General features: G+C 39.5%; 1 protein-coding gene across 1 annotated transcript; it reads left to right on the forward strand.

The window, feature by feature from the left end:
• Positions 1-1,652: 1,652 nt before the first annotated feature.
• On the forward strand, positions 1,653-20,616 carry LOC109464931 (splicing regulatory glutamine/lysine-rich protein 1-like). The gene is made up of 17 exons (XM_019762046.1): positions 1,653-1,848; positions 2,307-2,453; positions 2,885-3,006; positions 3,596-3,745; positions 4,480-4,545; positions 5,792-5,836; positions 8,766-8,924; positions 9,431-9,592; positions 10,517-10,561; positions 11,366-11,476; positions 12,081-12,196; positions 13,307-13,466; positions 14,176-14,238; positions 16,732-16,779; positions 17,888-18,009; positions 19,226-19,488; positions 20,388-20,616. Exons 7-17 carry the CDS (start codon positions 8,895-8,897, stop codon positions 20,465-20,467), a joined length of 1,200 nt encoding a protein of 399 aa, XP_019617605.1. The 5' UTR covers positions 1,653-1,848; positions 2,307-2,453; positions 2,885-3,006; positions 3,596-3,745; positions 4,480-4,545; positions 5,792-5,836; positions 8,766-8,894; the 3' UTR covers positions 20,468-20,616.
• Positions 20,617-22,221: the final 1,605 nt, after the last annotated feature.

The raw sequence follows: 22,221 nt of genomic DNA on the forward strand, positions 1-22,221 counted from the left end.
GACGGAAATGAAGTTCACAGCCGTGTACAAGACCAACGATTCAGCTGTCAGTGGGAAGGAATCACCCACAGGTCTATAATAACTTACAAATAAAAATGATATTATAATAATTATGTATAATAATGATAATGATAATAATGATAATGATATAAGACGGAGATGAAGTTCACAGCCGTGTACAAGACCAATGAGTCAGCTGTCAGTGGGAAGGAATCACCAGCAGGTCTTTACTGAGTTTTGAAAAATAAACTTATAAGGAAAAAGCAACAAAAGTTGGTTTTAAAGCCCCTTGGATGCAAAATCCATATGTCTTTAAAGCCTCAGGTATCCAAATTGCCCCGGCAAAAAGAACAACATCATATCAAATCAAAATCAACATTAAACAAATGTAACTGGTACAATGTAGAGAATTGTACCACTACATTTGTAGGAGTATTATTTCCAGGTATTCATTGTACTTTTACCATTTGGACTTAGTGAAAAAGACTTCATGTACATTTGCAGATAATGTTAGAGCTTCTTAAAATCATTTCTTTACTTATCATCATATCTTTCATTTCTTTACTATGTAAGCTGAAATCACTAAGACTTTTTTTTATTTTTCGTCTACCCACTTGTTTGAAAGCTACTCCCTTTTAGTTCTTCATATTTCAATAGCTTAAGATCAAAACTGCTGTGTACAAGACCAATGATTCAGCTGTCAGTGGGAAGGAATCGCCCACGGGTCTATAATAAATATTCATGAAATAGGGGAAAAAGGAACAAAAGCTGATTTTAAAGACCGTTGGATTCAAGTCAACCTATAGCCTGCTTTAATGGATGTAAAAGAAAAAATTTACATGATAACTCTAGGATACAATTTCCTTGTAGCCAATTTAATTTCACAATTTAATTACAAATTTGACTACTGAATTGTGACTTGATCTTGACTATGTTTACAGAGCTAATTATAATTTCTTTGTTGTTCCTACATATGTGTACTTTGTTTCTTTTTCTTTTTCCTTTAACTACTAGTTTACAGATTGGACATGCTTTTTTGGTCTTTAAGCTTTTATTTGCTTTCCTAGCTTAAAGGATGTCAATGCTGTATCTTGGACTATGGAAGAAAGTAAAAAAATCCGACATAGTGTCATGAATGTTAAATCCAGTCAAAAAATATGAGTGACACATTTTTTTACTCCAGGGTCCATCGACAGAGACGATCTTCTAGACGAAGACCAGAACTGGATGATCCCGGAGCCCCGGCCAAAGCGACTTCTCTCACGAAAAATCAGCGGAAGCATTGAGGCACTAAACTCGGAAACGCCTCTGGACAAAACTCCGTACGACGACCACGATTCTGTCGTCAGCGAACCTGAAGAGAAAGAAGGCTCCGACGACGATACGATCGTGTTAGAAAAAGAGTCGAGGACACCGACAAACGGTTCACTTTCACCCGGCGAGATTCGTAAATCAGACTTTGAACCAGATCAGGTACAGAAATACGAAAAAAGAGTGGCAAAAGAACAAAAACTAAGGAAGAAGAGGGAACTAGAAACAAAGTCTTCACACAACGATTCGTGCGATCACGATAAAACTTCCCTGCAGAAAAAAGTGCAAGCGACATCCAAACAACAGAATGTGAACAATGAAGAGCCAGCGGATGATTTAACCTAAACAAGTTGGTGCACATACACGGACAGTTGGACAGTCTCGACACGCAACTTAAAGGAGTTTCCACAAACTCTGCAAGAACAGGGAAAACGAAAAAGAGTCCAAAGGAAAGAAAGTCGTCGGAAGAAGGATATTATTCTGCAAAAGGAGAGTCGATTTCCTCGCCTAGATCTGAGGTTACGGAAGAATTTACAGGTACCGAAACGTTGCAGCTTGCTTTTTATTTTATACACCTATTATTTATGATCTGGTTTACAGTTACTAGAGAGTTATTTCAGCAGTGACAAGTTTTTTAAATGTAAGTGTACTAACTTCCAAATTTTCAATGACTGTCAGTCCATCTTGTTCACGGAGGTTAGTACTCTTACCCTTCAAAAACTTGAATAGAGCACTAGTTAGTCTATAGACCATGTGAAGGTTAACATTATGCATTTGCTTTGCAAATGTTACCTTTTCAGTTCACTTTTTATCTTACGAAGGAATGATCAAATGAAAGACTTTTATATTAAATTATATCATATTTATGCTCTTACAAGCAAAGTACAGGTTATGGTAATAAAGTTCTAGCCTTTTTTTTCCCTGAAAATCAAGAAATTAACCTAATGTGGCTTGAAGTTAAATTAATGACTTTATTCTGTCTCTTTTTCTTGCAGACAACCTGTCGAAGTCAGCGTTTGACACCTACTCAAAGCGAGTTTCCCAGATTCCCCTGTCATCTACGGCAAGCTCTCTGTCTTCAGTTTCTCCTGACATTGACAGTAGTACTCCCATCTTCACTGACTCAGGACCCTCCAGCCCTGGTAAATTTTACATGATTATCTAATGATGTTGTCTGTCTGATTGGGTCATTGTAATCCTTTGTAACTTAAGGCCCCATAGCTCTTTTGGTATGTATCAATAAATATCATCAGGCATGGACAGTAGTACCCCCATCTTCACTGACTCAGGACCAAGCAGCCCTGGTAAAACATAGAAAATATTGTCAGATTGTGTCATTGTAATCCTTTGTAACTCAAGGCCCCATAGCTCTTTTGACCACGAGTAACAGGTAGTTTTGTCTGACTTTGCCATTGTCTTCCATTGTAACTCAAGACCCCCTAGCCCCTTAAACCATCTCACTTTTGGTAGTTACTCTGTTCAGAGAAGGGATGTGATTGGCATCAGTATTTTGTAATGAATCAATCAATCAATACAGATCAATACATGATATAAGTCTTGGCAATCTCTTCAGGTGGGAGCTACTCGGTGAAGAGGAAAGAGGAGATTGAGATCAGTAACCTGTCCGAGAAAGTCTCCGCCAAACAGGAGGAGGTGCTGGAGTCAGCTCAGGACATCCTGCACTCAGCCAATCAGGTAAGACTTTCCAAACTTTCAGCCAATCAGGTGAGTGTTTCAAACCTTTCGGCCAATCAGGTGAGTGTTTCAAAACTTTCAGCCAATCAGGTGAGAGTTTAAAAACTTTCAACCAATCAGGTGATAGCTTCAAAACTTTCAGCAAATAAGGTGAGAGTTTCAAAACTTTCAGCAAATCAGGTGAGCCAGTATAAACTTACAGTCAATCAGGGGAGATCTTTAATACTTTTGGCAAATCAGGAAAGGCCATGAAAACTTTTGGCCCATCATATGATTGTTTGAAATCGGTCCTCAGTTCTTGCCGCCAGCAGATGAGTCCAAAAATACTTTCAGCCAACAATATTGAACTTTCAGTCAATCACGGTAACTTTAGATGTTACAAACTTCCAACCAACTAGATATGACATATTTAAAAGTCTCTACCAATCCTTTGTAAAGCTTTAAGCCAACTTTAAGCATCATAAAATACAACTGTTACATTTACTGTTGTCTTTTATAGAGCATTGCAATATTTTTAGCCCTTTCGTTTTCCCTCATATCAACAACTGCATTTCTTGCCCTTGACCCTGCTATGTTCTTGCCCTTGAAGCTGCACAACTTGAGACACCAGGTGTGTTCCTTGGAAAAGTCGCTGCGGAGGATAGAGAGAATAGCCGTCTCCGACTCCGAGGGGTCAGGCTCGGGGTCAGGGTCAGGGTCAGGATTCTCTTCCGAGGGGGAAGAGTTCTATACAGACCAGGTGCTCTGTCAGCATTTCTCGTGCACGTGTTTTGGCATGTCAGCGTTTTTCGTGCCCGTGTTTTGGCATGTCACTGTGGATTTGTGCACGTGTTTTGGCTTGTCACTGTGGATTTGTACACGTGTTTTGGCAGGTTAATGTTTTCCGTGCACGTGTTTGTGGCATGTCACTGTGTTTTTCTACGCATTTTGTTCTTTAGGTATTTGTCAGTGTGGTCTTGTAGTTCTGCCTTCTTTTGTCAATAGTGCATTGTGCATGGGTTTTGCTAGCATTGAAGCATTGCTGGGAAGGATGTTGTTGTTACAAAGTTAGTGTGTCACTTTGATTTTAAATTACATTTTTTGTCAAGAATGTAGCAGCAGCTGCTGTAGTTTTAGGACTTAGCTTTTGCATGTCATTGTGTAAAGCTGTCATTGTGCATTTGTATACTTTTGTGCACTGACTGCTATAGCTGTAATCTGTTTGCATGGATAATGGAACTGTGAGTCTTGAAGATTGCTTGAATTGTTCAGTAATAGTATGACATGGCTTATTGAGTAGCAGTGACTGTCTTATTTCCAAGTCTATGCCTGGGAAATTTAGCTTTTTGACATAATAATTTTTCAATGCTTGCTTTCTAAAATCAGCATGCTTCATAGAATGGGTATACATGACTTGTATATGTGTGGCTTTGTATTTTAAAGCCCTTTCCTATTATAATGATTTGTCAACATTGTGTCCCTTTGCTGGCCCAGGAGGTTTTCTTTAACACAGAACAGTTGTCCAGCCTCACCGAGTACCTCAAGTTACTCAAAGAGAAGGTAGATTGTGGACAAAGTTACTGGCTCTCTGTGTTTTGTGATTTGTGAAGTACTTAACACATTTTATACAGTCCATAAGGCCACACCAATTTAATTTCTTGGTTAACGGATTTTTCAAGAAAAATAATGGAGCGGGCGGGCGAAAAAATAATAAAAATAAAAACAGACCTAGGCATCCTATTATGGCCCAAAATGGTACGTTAGGAGCCACGAAGTCAACATACCAGGCTGGTTCAAAATATAAGCAATGAATTTTGAACTTTTAATGATACCACTGCATTGAAAGATGGAATAACTTTAAGAACTAGGATGTAAAGGACTGTTTTCAACTGTTCAGGGCAAAATATGAGCATTTTGCAGTTGATTCTGAATTTTTATTTTTATTTGCAAATCAGAAAAAAATGAAGCGGCGAATCCGTTAACCAAGAAATTAAATTGGTGTGGCCTAATTCATGCAGTTAGCTCATAGGTTCAGTAAACATCTTGGAATTTTCAAAGATCTTAATCGAAGACTAAGATTGTATGTAGCCTATCCAATGTAGATTGTTAAGAAAGTGCCTGACTCTCTGCTCTATGTGTGATTTGTGAAGTAGGTACTACACATTTTATACTGTGTAACAGTACATAGTTTTATAGCAGTTAGCTTTTATATGCGTTCATATATATTTTGTGTGGCGTCGTGTGGTATAGTGTGGCGTCGTGTGGTATAGTGGTAGGGCTTTCGGCCCGGGACCCAGGGGCCCTGGGTTCAAATCCACCTACTACATACCCCGATGTTGTGCCCTTGGGAAAGGCACTTAACACACATTTCCTCATACAGCCAGTCTCTGAAAGCTGTCAAAAAGTTTAGAGTTTGACGTTAGGAAGAGCATCCAGTCAGTAAAAACCTTGCTTCAAGAAAAGACTTGCACAGGCTTGCTGTTGTGCACCTCAGCATGCTGAGGGGCAAAATGACAAGCCCAAACATGCACCTGTGCAAGCACGTCTATACCCCCGATTCGGGGAATCAATAGACGTAAAACTCGGATAAGAAGAAGAAGAAGAAGTTCAGTAGTCATTTTGAAAAATATTTTGATCAAAGAATGAATTTAATTGCCAAGACTGGTAGCTTTGCCAGTCACTAGTATATCTAAGAGGTATGAAAAAGTATAAGTTACATAATACATTTTTGCAGAATTATAATTTTTCCTTGTACAATATACTTGAACAATACTAACAAAGGACCTCTGCCTCTTCACACATGCAGACACTACTGGAAACTACCAGGAATGACCTGGGCTTGCAAACAGAGGTAACTAACTCAAACTGATGTTGCTGTGTAACAGTGGGGGGTTTATAGGCGCTACCAACAGATCCGGCAAATGGGTCTAGACCTTTTAGCTCACTCAGTTAGAGCGTCTCACTGTGGCCCGGGAGCCGAGAGTTCGAATCCGGCCCGCGACCAGTGGGGTTTTTATCTGTTTCTACTGTCTCCTCCTGGTTTCTTACACTGGTTCCCACACCGGGAATCGAACCCGGGCCTTGGCGGTGAGAGCACCAAATCCTAACCACTAGACCATATGTTCGAATCCGGCCCGGGACCAGTGGGGTTTTTATCTGTTTCTACTGTCTCTTCCTGGTTTCTTACAGCTGCATTGTCAGTAACACTTCATAATACATGTACTAGTTATAATTTCCATGTAAAGACATACCTCTGAACCTAAGGCCACACCAATTTGATTTGTTGGTTCTCGGATTTTTTGAAAATATGGTTAACTGGAAAAACCTAATGAAAACAAAGTCTGAGGACCTGGTTGATGCCTCGGTGGACTCAGTGTTATGCAGTAAATACAGTCATATTCAAGTTTTCTTCCTAGCCCTCTCATTTTATGATGTCTGCTTGCTATCTTTTGAACTAAAATGTCTGAGAACCAACAAAATGAATTGGTGTGGCCTAATAATGATTCAATTAGCTTTGAGACAGCTTGTAATTGTAACAGTAGCATTATAAGCCTTTTGTTGAGCAGATACTATATTCCCATAGCGACACTACAACAGCATGCATAAAAACCAACCCCTCCATAGCAACAGTCAGCATGAATTTCAAAATAAAGACAATTCAATCAAGTGAGTCAATCCTTGTAGAAAACTACAACACAAAATTTGAACATGGCTTTCACAAGAAAGCTACAGCAAGAGCATTTGACTTTTTTTACTCTTTTGCAATCCTTCTCCCAACTGGCTTTAAATTCCTGTAACCAATGCAGATTTGATGCATGAATTTGGGACAAAGTTAAACACAAGCAGAATGGGCTGATATTTGCCTAATCCTCAGCCCCAGTTCTTGGAGCCTGATATGACCTTTTAAAGTATCTGCCTTTTCTTACATTGTCAATCAAATGACCTGGTTTATAATGGAGGGTTTCCTCAGGGTCTTTAGAGGATGTGGATACAGGCACTGAGATGGGCTAAATGAGTTCTTGAAACCCCTATTCAAGCTCCGACAACACTCACATTATTTTGCTTCCCCTGGTCTAGACTTAAGTATGAACCTGGAAGTTGAAGGGACCACACACGAGTTATGACTCCTTCTGTTTAGTCGTTGGCCTTGCCATATTTTACTGGCAGTCCTGCTTTTCTGAGCTTTTCTAAAAGCTGTAGGTTGGACATCTATATAATAGCAGTTTTTGGATTGTTGCTTTTCTGATTTTGCTGGTGAGTAGCATAATTTTTGTTGAATTGTATGTCTTGGAAGCTGTGCTTGCCTTAGTTTCTTGGACAGTGTTTAACTTTGTAACACCATGCATGTGACTCTGGTGGATTGTCTAGTTTCATCGTGGATTTTTTATGAAAGTGTTATTAGGAATAATTGGCAGTATTGTCTTACTTAATATATAATAATTTATGTCCGTCTATGTCTACATGTAAGCCTTGAAATTGCCTCCTGTAAGTTGAACATTTGTTTTTCAAAACAGGAACTTCAGTACATAATGCTGTTACAGTAACTATTTTGGATTCAACATTCCTTTACTTACTGTAAAGTTTTGTTTGAGAATTTCTGTTAACAGTTCTGTTGCTACTAAGTTCATCTTGCAAATGCAGCACAGTGCTCCCACCATTCAATTGTCCTCAGGATGGCGTTTTTACACAATATTTTTCAATAATCTTATGTCTTAATCTTATGAAGTAACTAGCCCAGCAGTGGCATAGTTACTTCTGCGTTTGTTGCATTTCACTGCAGTGTGATGTGTTGCACAAGAAATACCCCCAAATTGTACCTAATATAGTATACAGAGTTCTATATAGATGGTACTGTATGTGCAGAACAACGTTTGTTGGGCAGTGCAGGACTTATAAGCTTAGGGTTAAAAGTGGGAGCTAGGCACAATTGTCCACCAGCCTATAACAGGATTCAATAGTGTTATGGTCAGAAAATGGGGCATGAAACAAGAAGACAACACAGTTTGGAATATTGTTACTAAGTATAGCCGAGGCTTTGTAAAGAGTTGACACTGTGTGTGTGTGGTAAATAGTGATTTTGTCAAAGGAAAGGTCTTCAGGTTCCTGTGTCCTCATTCAGAATCAAATCAATTTTTCATCAGCAAATTTTTATGTCTTCTGTCTTAACAATGTTTTAAGGCCAGCACAGATACTATCTGAAACTTCTGACTGTTAAAAGAGCTTACTATTTAGCTGATCAATCTACAATATATTCATGTTAACGCTTTGCTCTTTGAATTTTCAAATTCAACTTGCATGCAGCATAATACTTGCTGGTTTCTGTAAAATTTTAGCAAATTCTTGTTATAGTTCCTGTACTGTTTTTGGACCTGATTTTTGCTGTAACTTTCTATGTAATATTCCCTGCCTCTACTTGCAGCATAAGATTTGCTGGCTCCTTGTACAATTATAACTTTTTACTAAATTATTTTTACTGTTACTGGACTGTTTTTGACCAGTTTTTTGCTGTAACTTGTCATCTCATATATTATATAGTCCATGCTTCTATATATCTAGCCTGGGTACCATCCTGGTTAGTTTATGTCCGCTCCCACAGTTGCTACCAACCAACCATACAGTGCAACTGTGGGAGCAAATGTAAACTAACCAGGATGGTACCTAGGATGGCTACTTTATGTACAAATCTTATTTTCGATGACAAGCAGTACTATGTAACTTCTATTGGCTGCCTTCTTTGTCATTCTTCAAGATCTTATTTTCGATGACGTTCTTCCTCCCAGCAAACCGCGGCCCGAGCCGCGCGTCAGGTGACCAGCACGGTCCTCACGACCTTGAAGTCTGCGGAACAGGTGAGCCAAGGTCAGCCGGACGAACCCAAGACCATCAGCGTGAAGCGGAAACAGGGCAGCATGGATGAGGCAGAGAGACTAGAGGAAGAGGTGACAAAACCCCTTTATATAGACCTAACTGCAAAATCTTAAGCAATTACTAGTACTACAACAAAAATCTCATTCTTTTCCTGACACTTAGTTGGCAAGAATATCCTGTATACTACATGTATTATACATTTTGATATGTACAAAAATATCTGGCTGCACTGGTGCACCCACAGAAAAAAAATTGGGTGCACAGCTCCAATTTTGGGTGCACTAAGGTGCACAGGCACCCAGTAATTTGAGCCCTGTGTACTATATTGTACAATAACACCTGTATTCTCACCTGCCCAGGTGTACCTGAACGCTGGGAAGGTGGGGTATCTCCAGGAAATCCTCAACAACCCGCACTGTACAGTGCTACATGTATACATGTTTTTTTTTTTGTAACACCTGACTGTTTATTCTCACCTGTATAGGTATACCTGAACGTGGGGAAGGTATTTGGGCTCCATGAAAACTACACACCTTATACATACAGTACTATAACACCTGTAATCTCACCTGTACAGGTGTACCTGAACGCCGGGAAGGTGTTTGCCCTCCAGGAGGACCTGCGGCACCTGCAGAACCAGGTGGAGAACATCCAGGAGGACACACCTGAGACGCAGGTGCGCGCCTTGGAGGAGCGAGTCACGCGCACCATCGCACAGGTGCAACAGAGCGCTGAACACGTGAGTCAAAATTTACGTTTTTACAAATGGGTCTTGTAGTGACTTTTAAGATCACCAATTCATACTGGTATAAAAGAATAGTTACTTAGTATAAAGAAGAACTTATTTTAGATTAAGAGCTAAGCTCCCTGTGTTGGTAAAAGATATCCTTCCACGAGCTCCTTCCCATACTTGCAGACCGAAGCATCCCTTTCATAAATCGCGGTCATGTTTTTAACTCCTGTGTCAGAAGCGTAATGCTTTATGGGTCTGAGACCTGGACGGTGTCCACAGAAGACCTTAGAAGGCTAGACAGATGTGACAACGCCATGATTAGATGGATATGTTCCAGTAGACTGGCTGATAGGGTGTCAAGTGATCAGCTTAGGTGTAGGTTACATGTAGGTGTAAGCAGCCTACATGTACGTGAGATCTTGCGCTACAACAGACTTCGCTGGTATGGGCACGTGCAAAGGATGGACCCGCAGAACTGGCCAAGGAAGGTCATGACAATGCCCGTAGAGGGACGAAACCCGCGGGGTCGTCCAAAAAAGAGATGGATAGACAGTATTAGGGAAGATGTCAAAAACTTGAAACTGCAGAAGGCCAACCCGCTAGACAGAAGCAGCTGGAGAGCAGCTATTAGACCCAAACGACACCCCACGACGTCCAACCCTTGTATGACGGGGAACAACGGACGCTAAGCCGAGCAGTGAGTGTGAGTGAGGTTTGAACAAACTGGTTGAACATGATTGAATTCGACTTTTCATCCCCAGTCAAGGAATGAGCAATCTACGGCTTCTGTGACGTCACGTTATGCAGATAGAACACATGACTTTCTGACCAGTGAATCACAACTTATTTTTTTCTTACCTGCTAAAGAATAAGTGTACAACTGTAGAGTGTTGTTGGTTTTCTGACAACTTTATTTCCTCTTCATTGCAGGTACGCAAGAGTCAGGAGAGGCTGGAACAAATTGGTGTTGGGCCGGTAAGATTTTGTTTTTTCTTTCAGTGAGTTTATCTGTGACTGTTAAGCAACATCTTGCCAGCTTAGCTATAGATCTTAAAGGTGACCTATTCCAGTGTTTCTCTGTTTGTTACTGAATGTTCATTTTTGACCCAACAGTACAGCTGCCAACTCTTATGTTATGATGTTGCATAGAGCTGTGTACCGGTACGCAGTACCGATACTGTACCGGAAAAATTGATTAGGTACAGGTCCAAAATACCTAATCCCTCAGTACCGGTACTGTACCTAAACAATTTCACACCAATTTTATGCCTATTTGTGACCTCAAATGTTTAAATAGCTGGTTAACAATGGGTGCCTGTGTAAGGACAGTGTGTTCATGAAAACAAAAACATCTTAGTTTTGCCTATATTTTATCTGAGCATTCGCCATAAACAAAGAATAAACCTTAACTATCAAGTTTATTTATGTTTTTTTGTTATTGAAGGAGTTCAGAAGAGCATATAAATTGGTCGAATTGTTCAGGTACAGGTACAGGTCCGGACCTGTACCTAAACCTGTGTACCTGTACCTGTACCTGTACCTAAAATTTGTTTAGGTACACAGCTCTAATGTTGCATGATTGTCAATGAATGTGTATTAATTTTGCTTTGTTAACATAATGTTATATTTTAGATTATAATAGTCAATGTTATTAGTAAGAATAGATGAAGTGCCTACTGTTGTTAAGAACAACACAATTCAGACACATGAGTAAGAGACTCAGTTGTTTTAGTAAATTAAGATTGAATGGAATTGTTCACCTGTAATATATTTCTCCAGGTGAAGATAATAGAGGACAGGATGAGGAACGTGAACCTGGGCAGTTCTCCCACCAACACGACCTCCCCGGCCCGGCCTGTTCCTGCACCCAGGAAAAGTCTGCAGCAGAAGGTGGGTCCAATCAATCAATCTGTCAATCAATCAATCAGTAATCAATAAACCTGTCAATAACCAATTCATCAATGATAAATAATCAATAAATCACTGCCCCAGCCCGGCCTGTTCCTGCACCCAGGAAAAGTCTGCAGCAGAAGGTGGGTCCAATCAATCAATCTTTTAATAATCGATCTTTTAATAATCAATAAATCCCAACCTGACCTGTCCGTGCACCCAGGAAGAGTGTAGAGAGGACAGTCAGACTTTGGTTAGGATTAATGTGTACAATAATTGTAAACCAGTCCTGTAATTTTGATGCTCAACATTTCTCTCTCTCTCTCTTTCTCTCTCTCTCTCTCTCTCTGGGGCCTGATGGTAGCTTGCCATTTTGCCTCTGTCCTGTGGTTCTTGGGCACAGCAAATGTCAATACCCCTGTGGGTTAGAGTCTCAGCAACTTCACCAGCCAGACACTTGGTGTCCTAACATTACCTGAATCAGATGCAATCCATGATTTGGATGCTTCTTCTTTATTATGGCACCCTCCAGGGATGATACAGGGCTGTCTGTGTGCAGTTTTGTTCTCAAGACAAATCCTGACAGACACTTCATCCATTGCAGGTAGCAGAGGAGCACAACAGAAGGAAAAGTCCAGGGAACAGCCGTCGTCAGTCCAGAACCAACTCCAGAACCAACCTGGCCGCGTCTCCCGAGAGAGAGGAGGAGGGGTTTGACAGGTACAGTAGTTATGGGTTTCAATCATCACAAAATGCTGTTTCATCTATTTATAACATTGTCACTGTGAGAGCATTCTTGTGTTGAATCAAAAGTTTGTCATGATACTGATAGACTCATATTTATTCTTTCAATCAGTCATATTCAAACTTCAAAATATTGTTGCCAACCACATTTACAGATGAGCTTTCAAACCACAATGTACATTGTATTTCATTACTGCTATTTCATTACACAAACAGAACTGGACAGAGAACATTTAAGTACAGAGCAGCTTCAGCCTATAACTCGCTTAACACGGTAACTAAACAGGCATCAACAATAAATGCTTTTAAAGTAGCACTAAGAACATACGACCTCTGACCCTGACCTCACGAACAACCGACTGTCATTATTTGACAATATGAATATGCCTAACGATTTTGACTATTTGTTTTGGTTGTTCCGTTGTGTTTGTATGATTGATTATTTGTACCCTTTGTTATTATATTATTTATTGTCCTTTGCTACGATTGATCATTTGATTAATCTGTTTCATTTTGTTTAATTTCATTGTATTCCATGTTGTCCAATGTGTATGTTCTGTTGGGCTACCTTGGAAATCAGTCTTTCAGAGACTGAAGGTACCACCCAACTGTTTTTAAGAGCAATAAATAAATAGATAAACTGCTTATAATTACTCAGATGCAGACCTTGAAGTTAGACCCCCGTCTGCTACCATAAGACCCAACTATTTTTCTTAGTAGAGTAACATCGGTTTTAGACTTGTTTTTCAGTAGATTTTAATCAAGTCAAGTCAAGTGAAGATTCTGTACATGACTTTTAGATAGTTCTTAAACGAATATACTTAAAGTGCAATATAGTTTGACGGCTGGCTGGCTGAATGATTGCTAAAATGGATCCCCAAATCCTGTAGAAACCTGGCATACAGAAGTTCGATCACAAAGCGTGGCGGTGAGTCTGGGCTTAAGTAGGAACCAGCCCAGGAAGCAGAGAAGGAACCGGAGACAGAGACTGATTGATTGATTGATTGACTAATTAACTGATTGACTAATTGATTGATTGTTTAACTGATTGATTGATTGATTGACTAATTGATTGATTGATTGCAGAAACCTGGCATACAGAAGCTCGATCACGAAGCGCGGCGGGGAGTCAGGACTGAAATGGGAGCTTGCCCAGGAAGCAGAGAAAGAACCAGAAGAGACAGACAGACCCAAGAGGCTGGCAGACGTCAGGAGGTGGAGGGCCAAGAACCAGCGAGCAGACACGGTGAGGAAGAAATGTTGAATATGAGGAGTTTAAAATCTGCTTTATTGCAATGAATATACAAGACGAAAGATTTGGGTAAAGCCTTAGTCAGCCCTTTATAATAGGAGAGCACAAGGCAAGTACATGTAAGACAAATACAGTTTACAAGTTACTACATCTAATTTTCCTTCTTTCAGAAGGAAATCTATTTGAAAGATGTTACATTTTGATAGCAGGCAGCAGACAGCTTTTGAGACATTCAAACAGTTTTAAGTACAGTGTACGTTCATTGATTTTGACTCAAATCAGGGAATTTTCCTGTACCAAAGTAGTGCAAAGTATACAATAAAAAAAAATTATAAAGTTGTACTTTCTGGTCTGTTTTTCATGGTATGTATTATTACAGCTTGTATGTAGAAAACTTATGTTATTTAATGATCATTAACCAGATTGGGTTGTATGTACAAATGTAGTTTTGACAATGGTTAGTTGATATTAACCTAATTGATGGTTAATGATGATTAACCAGGTGGGATAGTATGTAGTTTTGACTTGTAACAATGGCTAGTTGATATTAACTTGTGATGGTTAATGATGACCAATCAGGTACGATTGTACATAGTTTTGACATGTTGAGATTAACTTGTGGTTAGTTAATATTAACTTGTGGTTAGTTAATATTAACTTGTGTTGGTTACTGACTAACCAGGTTGGGTTATTGCTGTTGCAGTCGCCGGTGAACAGGCGTAAGGTGGAGGAGGGTGACGAAGGGTTCGATAACGGGAACCTGGATGTAAATATTCTCCTTCCCCTTCTCATAGGATGTCTTCAAGATTCTCTCCTTCCTTGCATGATCACAATGTCATTGACATTAGGGTAGACACTGGGTACTTGGAATTTGAACAGCCATCTTAAAACCCTTGTCCTGCGGGACCCATCTATATAGTGCCCTGTTTATGTACGATTTGGGGGTGTTTCTCATGCAACGCATCACACCGCAGTGAAACACAACGAATGCTCAAGTAACTACATGTATGCCTCTGCGGGGCAAAAGAAGTAAAGGGTCTGTGACCTGATTAAGACTTCAAATTATTGGAAAATATTGTGTAAAAAAGTCCAGCAGGACAAGGGTTAAGAAAGCAATGCTGAAAACACAACATCTTATCGTCTGACTGTGCCTCTCCAAATTTAACGTAACCAGTGTTACTTATTCTCAGCATGAATGTGTAGAAACTGTTTCCTACTCCTCCTATTGGGGTGTCTACAAAGCTTTCTTCTTAAAACTCCAGTGCATGATCCAAAGATTGTCCAAAGAATTATACTCGTCAACCCTTACCAGGTGTAGAGCATGATCAACAACCTTCATCCCCTTCATTTTTTTTCATTCAACATCTTTTATTCAATATTCTACAATCATGAACATCATAGAGTCTGATTTCACCTAGTTTTGCAGATTTCAGTGATGTGGCATTATCTTGATTTAGGCCACACCAATTTAATTTGTTGGTTCTCGGATTTTTTCAGAAAAAATATGAAGCGACAGGGCGAAAAAAAATAGAAATAAAAACAGGTCTAGGCATCCTATTATAGGCTTAAATGCTACGAAATGAGCCATGAAGTCAACACAAAAGGCTGGGTTAAAATCTAAACATTGAATTTTGAACTTTTAATCAAACCACTGCAATGATAGATGGGAAAACTGTAACAACTAGGAAGAAAGGACTTCCTCAACTGGTTGGGGGACAAAACATGAGCATTTTTCAGTTGATTCAGAACCAGAATCATATTTTTTTTTTTTTGCAAATCAGAAAAAAACGAAGAGGCGAATCCGAGAACCAACAAATTAAATTGTGTTATTCTTGCATAATATAATAGAATATGATTATCCATTGTAGAACCCCCAGTCATTCTACAGTAGTTTCATGACTTTTTCCTATCATGAAAAGCAGCAATTAATCAACCTTCCTTAATTTCAGCACAGTCCTTGATTCACACCACCTATCATATTCATTAATTAATAATTTATACAATCATCTGCATGTACCCTCTTTCCACTAAGAAAGTTATTGTTGAGTGACCAAAACTCTCATGGGATAATTAGCAGTTCAAAGGAATTTCGTTTTTAAGATTTTTGTGCTTATTTCAAGTCAAACATTTATATTATGTATTATATTTAACTCATTTAATTATTGGTCATGTACAAAATTTAATTTTGGCCACTCAAAGGTTTCAACACAGTGGAGAGGGGGTGTTAGATCATAACATCATGATTTAACCCAGTCTAGCCCAGATATACACACATCAGATTCTCTAATCCTAACCCAGTACCTCTTTCCCTCATCACTGACCAATATGCATGTCAATGATACCACAATCATATAACTTCTTACCCCAAGAATTCAAGAGATGAACTGTGTGACTGCACTGATAGCATGTTCCATTGCATGATCCTAGTTTGACTAGCCTCCATAGCATGCCAAAAACTGGGGGTTTGGGGGTCTTCAGGGTCTTTGGGAGCTTTTATGTGCTATTTTCTGATTGCATATAGACAACATATTACCGGCCTGGTTGAATTACCCCCGTTTTTAGAACTGGGCTAATCAGAAAACAGCCGAAGACCACCAAACCCCCAGTTCTATAAGCCTGCTACGGAGGCTAATCAGAAAACAGCCGAAGACCACCAAACCCCCAGTTCTATAAGCCTGCTACGGAGGCTACAGTTTGACCATGATCGGTGATTTAATTCCATTTATTTGAGTCGCATGATCATCACAATTGCATGTTTTCATGGCATGATGACAATTTTTAACCATGATCCTAACCAGTGTTCTAGCCAACATCTATCTTTCTGTCATCTTTGACAGACAAAAATTGGCATGAAAAGATATGTCATTAAACTAGGCTTAGTCTACCAGCAAAATTTGCCCCTCAAAATGCAGGAAATACTGTTTCAAGGGAATCGAAGCTTCAAAATTTTATTTGGGTGGATGCCCTTAACCCCCCTAACATTCTCATACCTGTGGCAATCAACGTGATTGAGATGACAGAAGAAAAAATCAGGCTGGCTAGAACATAGCCTATGTAACCCAAGCTCCGGGGGCTCCCTACATAGTCCGCCACCCAAGGGGGCCGGCTGGATGTTGGGCGGCCGGCAAAAGCAATTTAATCAGGCTGGCTAGAACACTGGCACGATACAATACAACTGCATGTTTTTCAATCTGCATGAGCACTGTTTAACCATGATCCTAACCCTGGTGATTTTCCTGTGATGTGTTTTTGACTCCAGTACCCTGATGAAGGTGAAATGGTGGAGGATGAATCAGACAATGGCAATGTAAATATAACACAACCCCTTTGTCATGTGTGCTCTGCTAGGGCTTGAAATTCATCCTTGGGAACAGGTGCACTGGTGCACCCAACCTAAAAAATTGGGTGTACATATTAAACATTTTTGGGTGCACCATATAAAACAAAACCTAATTACAGGTCTTACTGCTCCTCTTCTAAGCTTGAATCTGAAATGGGAGCTAACTTCAAAATCTTACACAAGTGTGATTACACTTAGAATATCCTGTTTATGTACATTTAACATCTTTACATATTATGTAAACCTACCAAAATATTTGGGTGCACCCACAGAAAAAAGTTGGGTGTACAGCTCCTAATTTGGGTGCACCAAGGTGCACATGCACCCAGTATTTCAAGCCCTGCTATGTGTACTCTGCTTCAGTCTACACTTGCTTGTAACCCTCATATCATCCTAAAAACTTTTCTTTCTCAAAATTGTCCATGAAAAGATTCTCAGAATGATGATGCATAATATATGAGCCACTGCCTATAAAATGAAATCAAACCCTTTATTGGTAGTGTATGTAGAAACAGCAGGTAGATCTATAGACTAGGCACTTTTACCTCTTCCCATACATGTATATAAGTTGTACCATGTTATGATGAATATTTGTTTAGATTTATTAAGACTCTGAATCATGTATCCAAGTCTGATGTATACATTATGTGTTTTGTAGGAATTTGTTGACCCTTGAACCTCTCCCCTGCATGATGACCACAATGAAAAGCGGCCTGTTGGCCGAATTGTGTATTTTCATCAATAAATAAAGGCGCAAACAAACAAACAGTGTTACCTTGCAGTTAGCCTTAGAGCATGAGTGTGCAACAGAAGATTGTACAATCATGTACATGTATTTGTTATATGCTGAGCTTAGATCATTCAAACTTTCCAACTCAAATCTGTAATTCACAGATCACAAAAACTCGTACTTCCCAAATTTTTGACTGTACAACTCCAGCAAACACATTTAAACTTTCAAGCCCCATTGATGCATTTCAACTTCCACTTTTGTGGTCTTAAACTTTCACTTTGAAATTCATGATCTCAAACTTTCACTTTCATGATCTTAACCTTCCCTTTCACACCCTTCCAGGATTCCTCGGAGCCGTTGAGCAGGTTGAAGTCTGATGGCCTGACGAGCCCTTCGGTACGAGAGCGGGCCGCGGTGTGGGACCAGCACTGGAGACAGGAGTCGGACAAACAGAGGTTGAAAAAGTGTGTAACTCTGCACTAACACACTAATGTGGGACAGAAGGGGGGCAACAATGTCTGTATTCAATGTAAGGTCACAGCAAGTAATTTTTATGGATGACATCAGTGCGCACATAAAGTTTCGCCTGATTTTGAAAAAAAAAAATTTTGTTACCCTCTGACAGTGGTCGACATGCCAAAAATGGGCAAATTAAGATGTCTGTTGCCATGCCGGAAGGTGGATGGCAGATAATTATGAAAAGAGGAGACAAGAAAAGCCTCTGATTTAAAGTTTTGTTCCTTAATTTGATGCAGTGATATGTGATGCTGGCTGTGTAGAACACTGCATGTGATGCCCCCACCGAATTGAAACCATTTGTACAATGATTGAGTCAAAATTTTCAAATGTAAGGCCACACCAATTTAATTTGTTGGTTCTCGGATTTTTTCAGAAAAAATATGAAGCGACAGGGCGAAAAAAAATAAAAATAAAAACTGGCCTAGGCATCCTATTATGGCCCAAAATGGTACGATAGGAGCCATGAAGTCAACATACCAGGCTGGTTCAAAATTTAAACAATGAATTTTGAACTTTTAATGATACTACTACATTGAAAGATGGAATGACTGTAACAAGTAGTAAGAAAAGGACTGTTTTCAACTGTTCAGGGCAAAATATGAGCATTTTGCAGTTGATTCTGAATTTTTATTTTTATTTGCAAATCAGAAAAAAATGAAGCGGCGAATCCGTTAACCAAGAAATTAAATTGGTGTGGCCTAATGTGAGTCTTCTTATTCAACGTGGAAGGCCACACCAAATTATTTCCTTGGTTCTCGGACGTTTCATGGTGAAAATAAAGCAAGTAGATATCGTAAAATCAGAGAGCAGCAAAGAAAAATTGAACATGACTTTGTTTGTTTGTTTGTTTGTTTTCATGCTATTTTTTCAGTTAAGAGTATTTATTTTCAGGATCACAACAAAAAACTAAAACAATAACAGGGATAATATGGTGAAAATTTTCTTACTTTATAAAGGACAATATGTAAGCAATATAGTGTATGATCACATAAAAACTTGAATTCCAAAGTCTTTTTACTATTGTACACAAAATTACTTCAGCTTGACCATAGTACCACGACACTATAAGGGTGAACAAAGCATAAATTTGTTTTGTTCGAATAGCTGTAAGACTATCACTATGTTCAACATGCTATCCAACATGAACCACTTGTGTCACAGTGACTCGATGCGAGTTTTGAGCCAGTGGGAAGTCGAAAGAGAGAGAAAACGCCAAGAGTGGAGCCCGACTCGCCTTACTAGCCCCACTTCTCCTGGTTGGTCAAGAGAAAGTTCAGTATCACCTGGGCGTACACGTGATTGGTCAAGAGAAAGTCCCTCCACACCTGGGCATAGATTTGATTGGTCCAGAGGAAATCCCACCTCCCCAGGGAGTCAACGTGATTGGTCCAGAGAAAGTTCCACCTCACCTGGGAACAGACCTGGTTGGTCGAGAGAAAATTCAAAATGGGTGACGGTGATCAGGTTACATGGGGAGGCTTGTGGTTGGCTGCTTGGTGGGTGATGGCTATCGGGTTACAAGAGAAGGTTTCTGATTGGCTATAAAATTGGTGAGGATTATCAGGTTACAGGAGAAGGCTTCTGATTGGCTAGAAGGAAGGTGAAGGTTCAAATTTTCATTGGTGATTGGGGAATAACGTAATACAAACAGTCATGCTTTCACATTACTTTATGTCTCCTAACAGTTTTGTTCAGAGGGGACTTTTAACCTGGCTATTGAATATGCCTTTCTTTCCGCAGGTGACTGTTTGGTTGTGGTACTACTAACAGGTGACTGGTTACTGGGTTGATTAATTGGTCAATTGGTTAACAATTTGTTGTTTGTTTAGCTGGTTAACTGGTTGGCTGGTGAGTGATTGTACGAGTGGTTACTTGGCTGATTTTGTGAACTAAAGACTGAGCAAAAATTGAAAGTTTTGATTATTATTAATATGTTGCTGTTTGTTTGGTTGGTTGGCTGCTTATTTGCAAAATAGAAAAAGAAAATGTCCTATGAAGCAAGTTTAAACTGTAATTTCCAACGCAACAAAAATGGACTCACCCAAATTTTCGACTGTACAACTCCAGTCTTTGTCAAGGAATGAGCAATCCACCTATGATCCACTGCTCACGGAGTCACGTGTGTTATCTGCGTGACGTCACAGAAGCGGTGGATTGCTCATTCCTTGACAAAGACTGGAGTTGTACAGTCGAAAATTTGGATGAGTCCATTTTGTTGTCTTGGAAATCACAGCTTAAACTTTCTTCATGATGATTTCTACCAACACAGATGAACTTTCAATCTAAGAAAATGTCTTATTTTCATCTTGCCCCTTTTTTACAGGTCCGACTGCTAGTGAGAACCGCCCTGTTTACTACAGCAGGAGGGTCCTGGGAAGGAGAGGCATGGTCACCAGTCTGTAACTCTGGGAACAAGAACATTCAGGAACTCGCTTCCAAAATACAAGAAGAAGAGACTATACAGAAGAAAATTAAACTGTTCTCCAACTACAAAAACAAAATTAAATCACCAGAAATTTTTGACTGAATCGCTCAGTCTTCATCAGCTTTATGACCCAAGTGCTGTGGACACGTGACTTTTAGCCACGTGTGACGTCAGCACTGGGTCAAATTTCACTGGAAGTTCAATTTTCTTCATGTATTTTACCAACTCAGATGAACTTTTATGCTAGTCTGTACAGAAAGTTTAAACATATTAAGACTTATTGTGAAAAGCATATCCAAGTGGCCACTAGCATAAGGACTTGTACTTAAAAACTAGATTGTATGGACTTTAATAATAATATATAATTGTCACCATATGAAAGTTGTATGACGCTTTGTGTCAAGCAGTATTAGACCTTTGACCTCCAGTAGCCTTGGCCTTTGACCTCTGAAACATGTTGAACCCTGACCTCCCAATCACAACCATCAAACTGGAAGTCACCAATAGACTGTTATAGAGGGCCAATAGAATTATAGATTCATATTTATAAGGCCACAGCAAGTAATTTGTATGGATGACATCAGCGCACGCATTAATTTTCGTCTGATTTTGAAAAAAAAAACAAGAAATTTTGTTGTCTTCTGACAGTGGTCACCATGCCAAAAATGGGCAAAGCTATCTGTTGCCATGCCAGAAGGTGGATGGCAGATAACTATAAAGAGAGGAGACAAGAAAAGGCTCTGATTTAATGTTTTGTTTCTTACTTTGATGCAGTGATATGTGATGCTGGGTGTGTATATGTGATGTTCTCACTGAATCAAAACCATTTGTACAATGATTGAGTCCAAATTGTAAAATGTAGGAACTTTGTTTTTTCGGCCCACCTTGTTTTTTTTTTCGCCCGCTCGCATTAGATTTGGAGTCTGCGGAGGATGTCATCCATAAAAGTTAATTGCTGTGGCCTAAGCAGAAAATGGTGCAATGTTGCAATGACTGGAAATAGTAGAGCTAGCTGTATTTCTGCAGTGCTGACTAACTTTGCTGACAATGTTGTACAAGAATGCAGTATTATCATACCACGTTACAAAAAGGAACAAAAATCAAATGTTGGCCACATGAAGTGTAGCAATGATGTGTGTGGGGCAAACTTAATGAAGAAAAATGTAGCAAATTAGGAGGACTCAGAATATTCACAGAGTACTGGACATTGTAATATTGTGGTAAGTTGTAACCAAGGATTTCAGCACCAAGGACAGGTACTACATGTTTGTTCAATTTTGTGTTAGAAGGTCTCGTGTAACACAAGAGCCCAGGCTAACCTGTATATATATCCACTGTAGTGAATATGTAATGTAGGGATGTACAGATAGACACTCAGAAACTTGTACATGTGCATATTTACATGCTAAACGGGTACAACTGCAATTATAGTATAATAGGTAAAAAGTTGGTAGGTGCATTCTGTGTCAGGAAAAAAGTTTAATATATCTAGCCGGGAGCTTGAAATGTTGGTGTCGGGTAAGGAAATTATTGTAAAATTTTGCTTGGGCCTCAGAGAGACTATAAGAAGACATTCAAGACATTGTATTTCTTCGTTCTTGGCCATTCTACTCTAAGTGTAGGGGTGGCGGAACGTTCCATTCTGTACTCTATTCGTACATAATTTTAAACAAGATCTTTGGTGTTAGTTCCCGGGAAATGCAATCATTATGGCTGTTGATATTATTTGTGG

The sequence above is a fragment of the Branchiostoma belcheri genome, unplaced genomic scaffold (assembly GCF_001625305.1).
Source record: "Branchiostoma belcheri isolate BF01 breed outbred unplaced genomic scaffold, Haploidv18h27 scaffold143, whole genome shotgun sequence".
NCBI classification, from domain to species: Eukaryota; Metazoa; Chordata; class Leptocardii; order Amphioxiformes; family Branchiostomatidae; genus Branchiostoma; species Branchiostoma belcheri.

Excerpts from the sequence above, each read along its gene's own strand:
- LOC109464931 (XM_019762046.1), top strand. The coding sequence starts at position 8,895 with ATGGATGAGGCAGAGAGACTAGAGGAAGAG. Across the intron at positions 13,467-14,175 it reads AGAACCAGCGAGCAGACACG|TCGCCGGTGAACAGGCGTAA; the intron begins GTGAGGAAGAAA and ends TTGCTGTTGCAG. Across the intron at positions 14,239-16,731 it reads TCGATAACGGGAACCTGGAT|TACCCTGATGAAGGTGAAAT; the intron begins GTAAATATTCTC and ends TTTTGACTCCAG.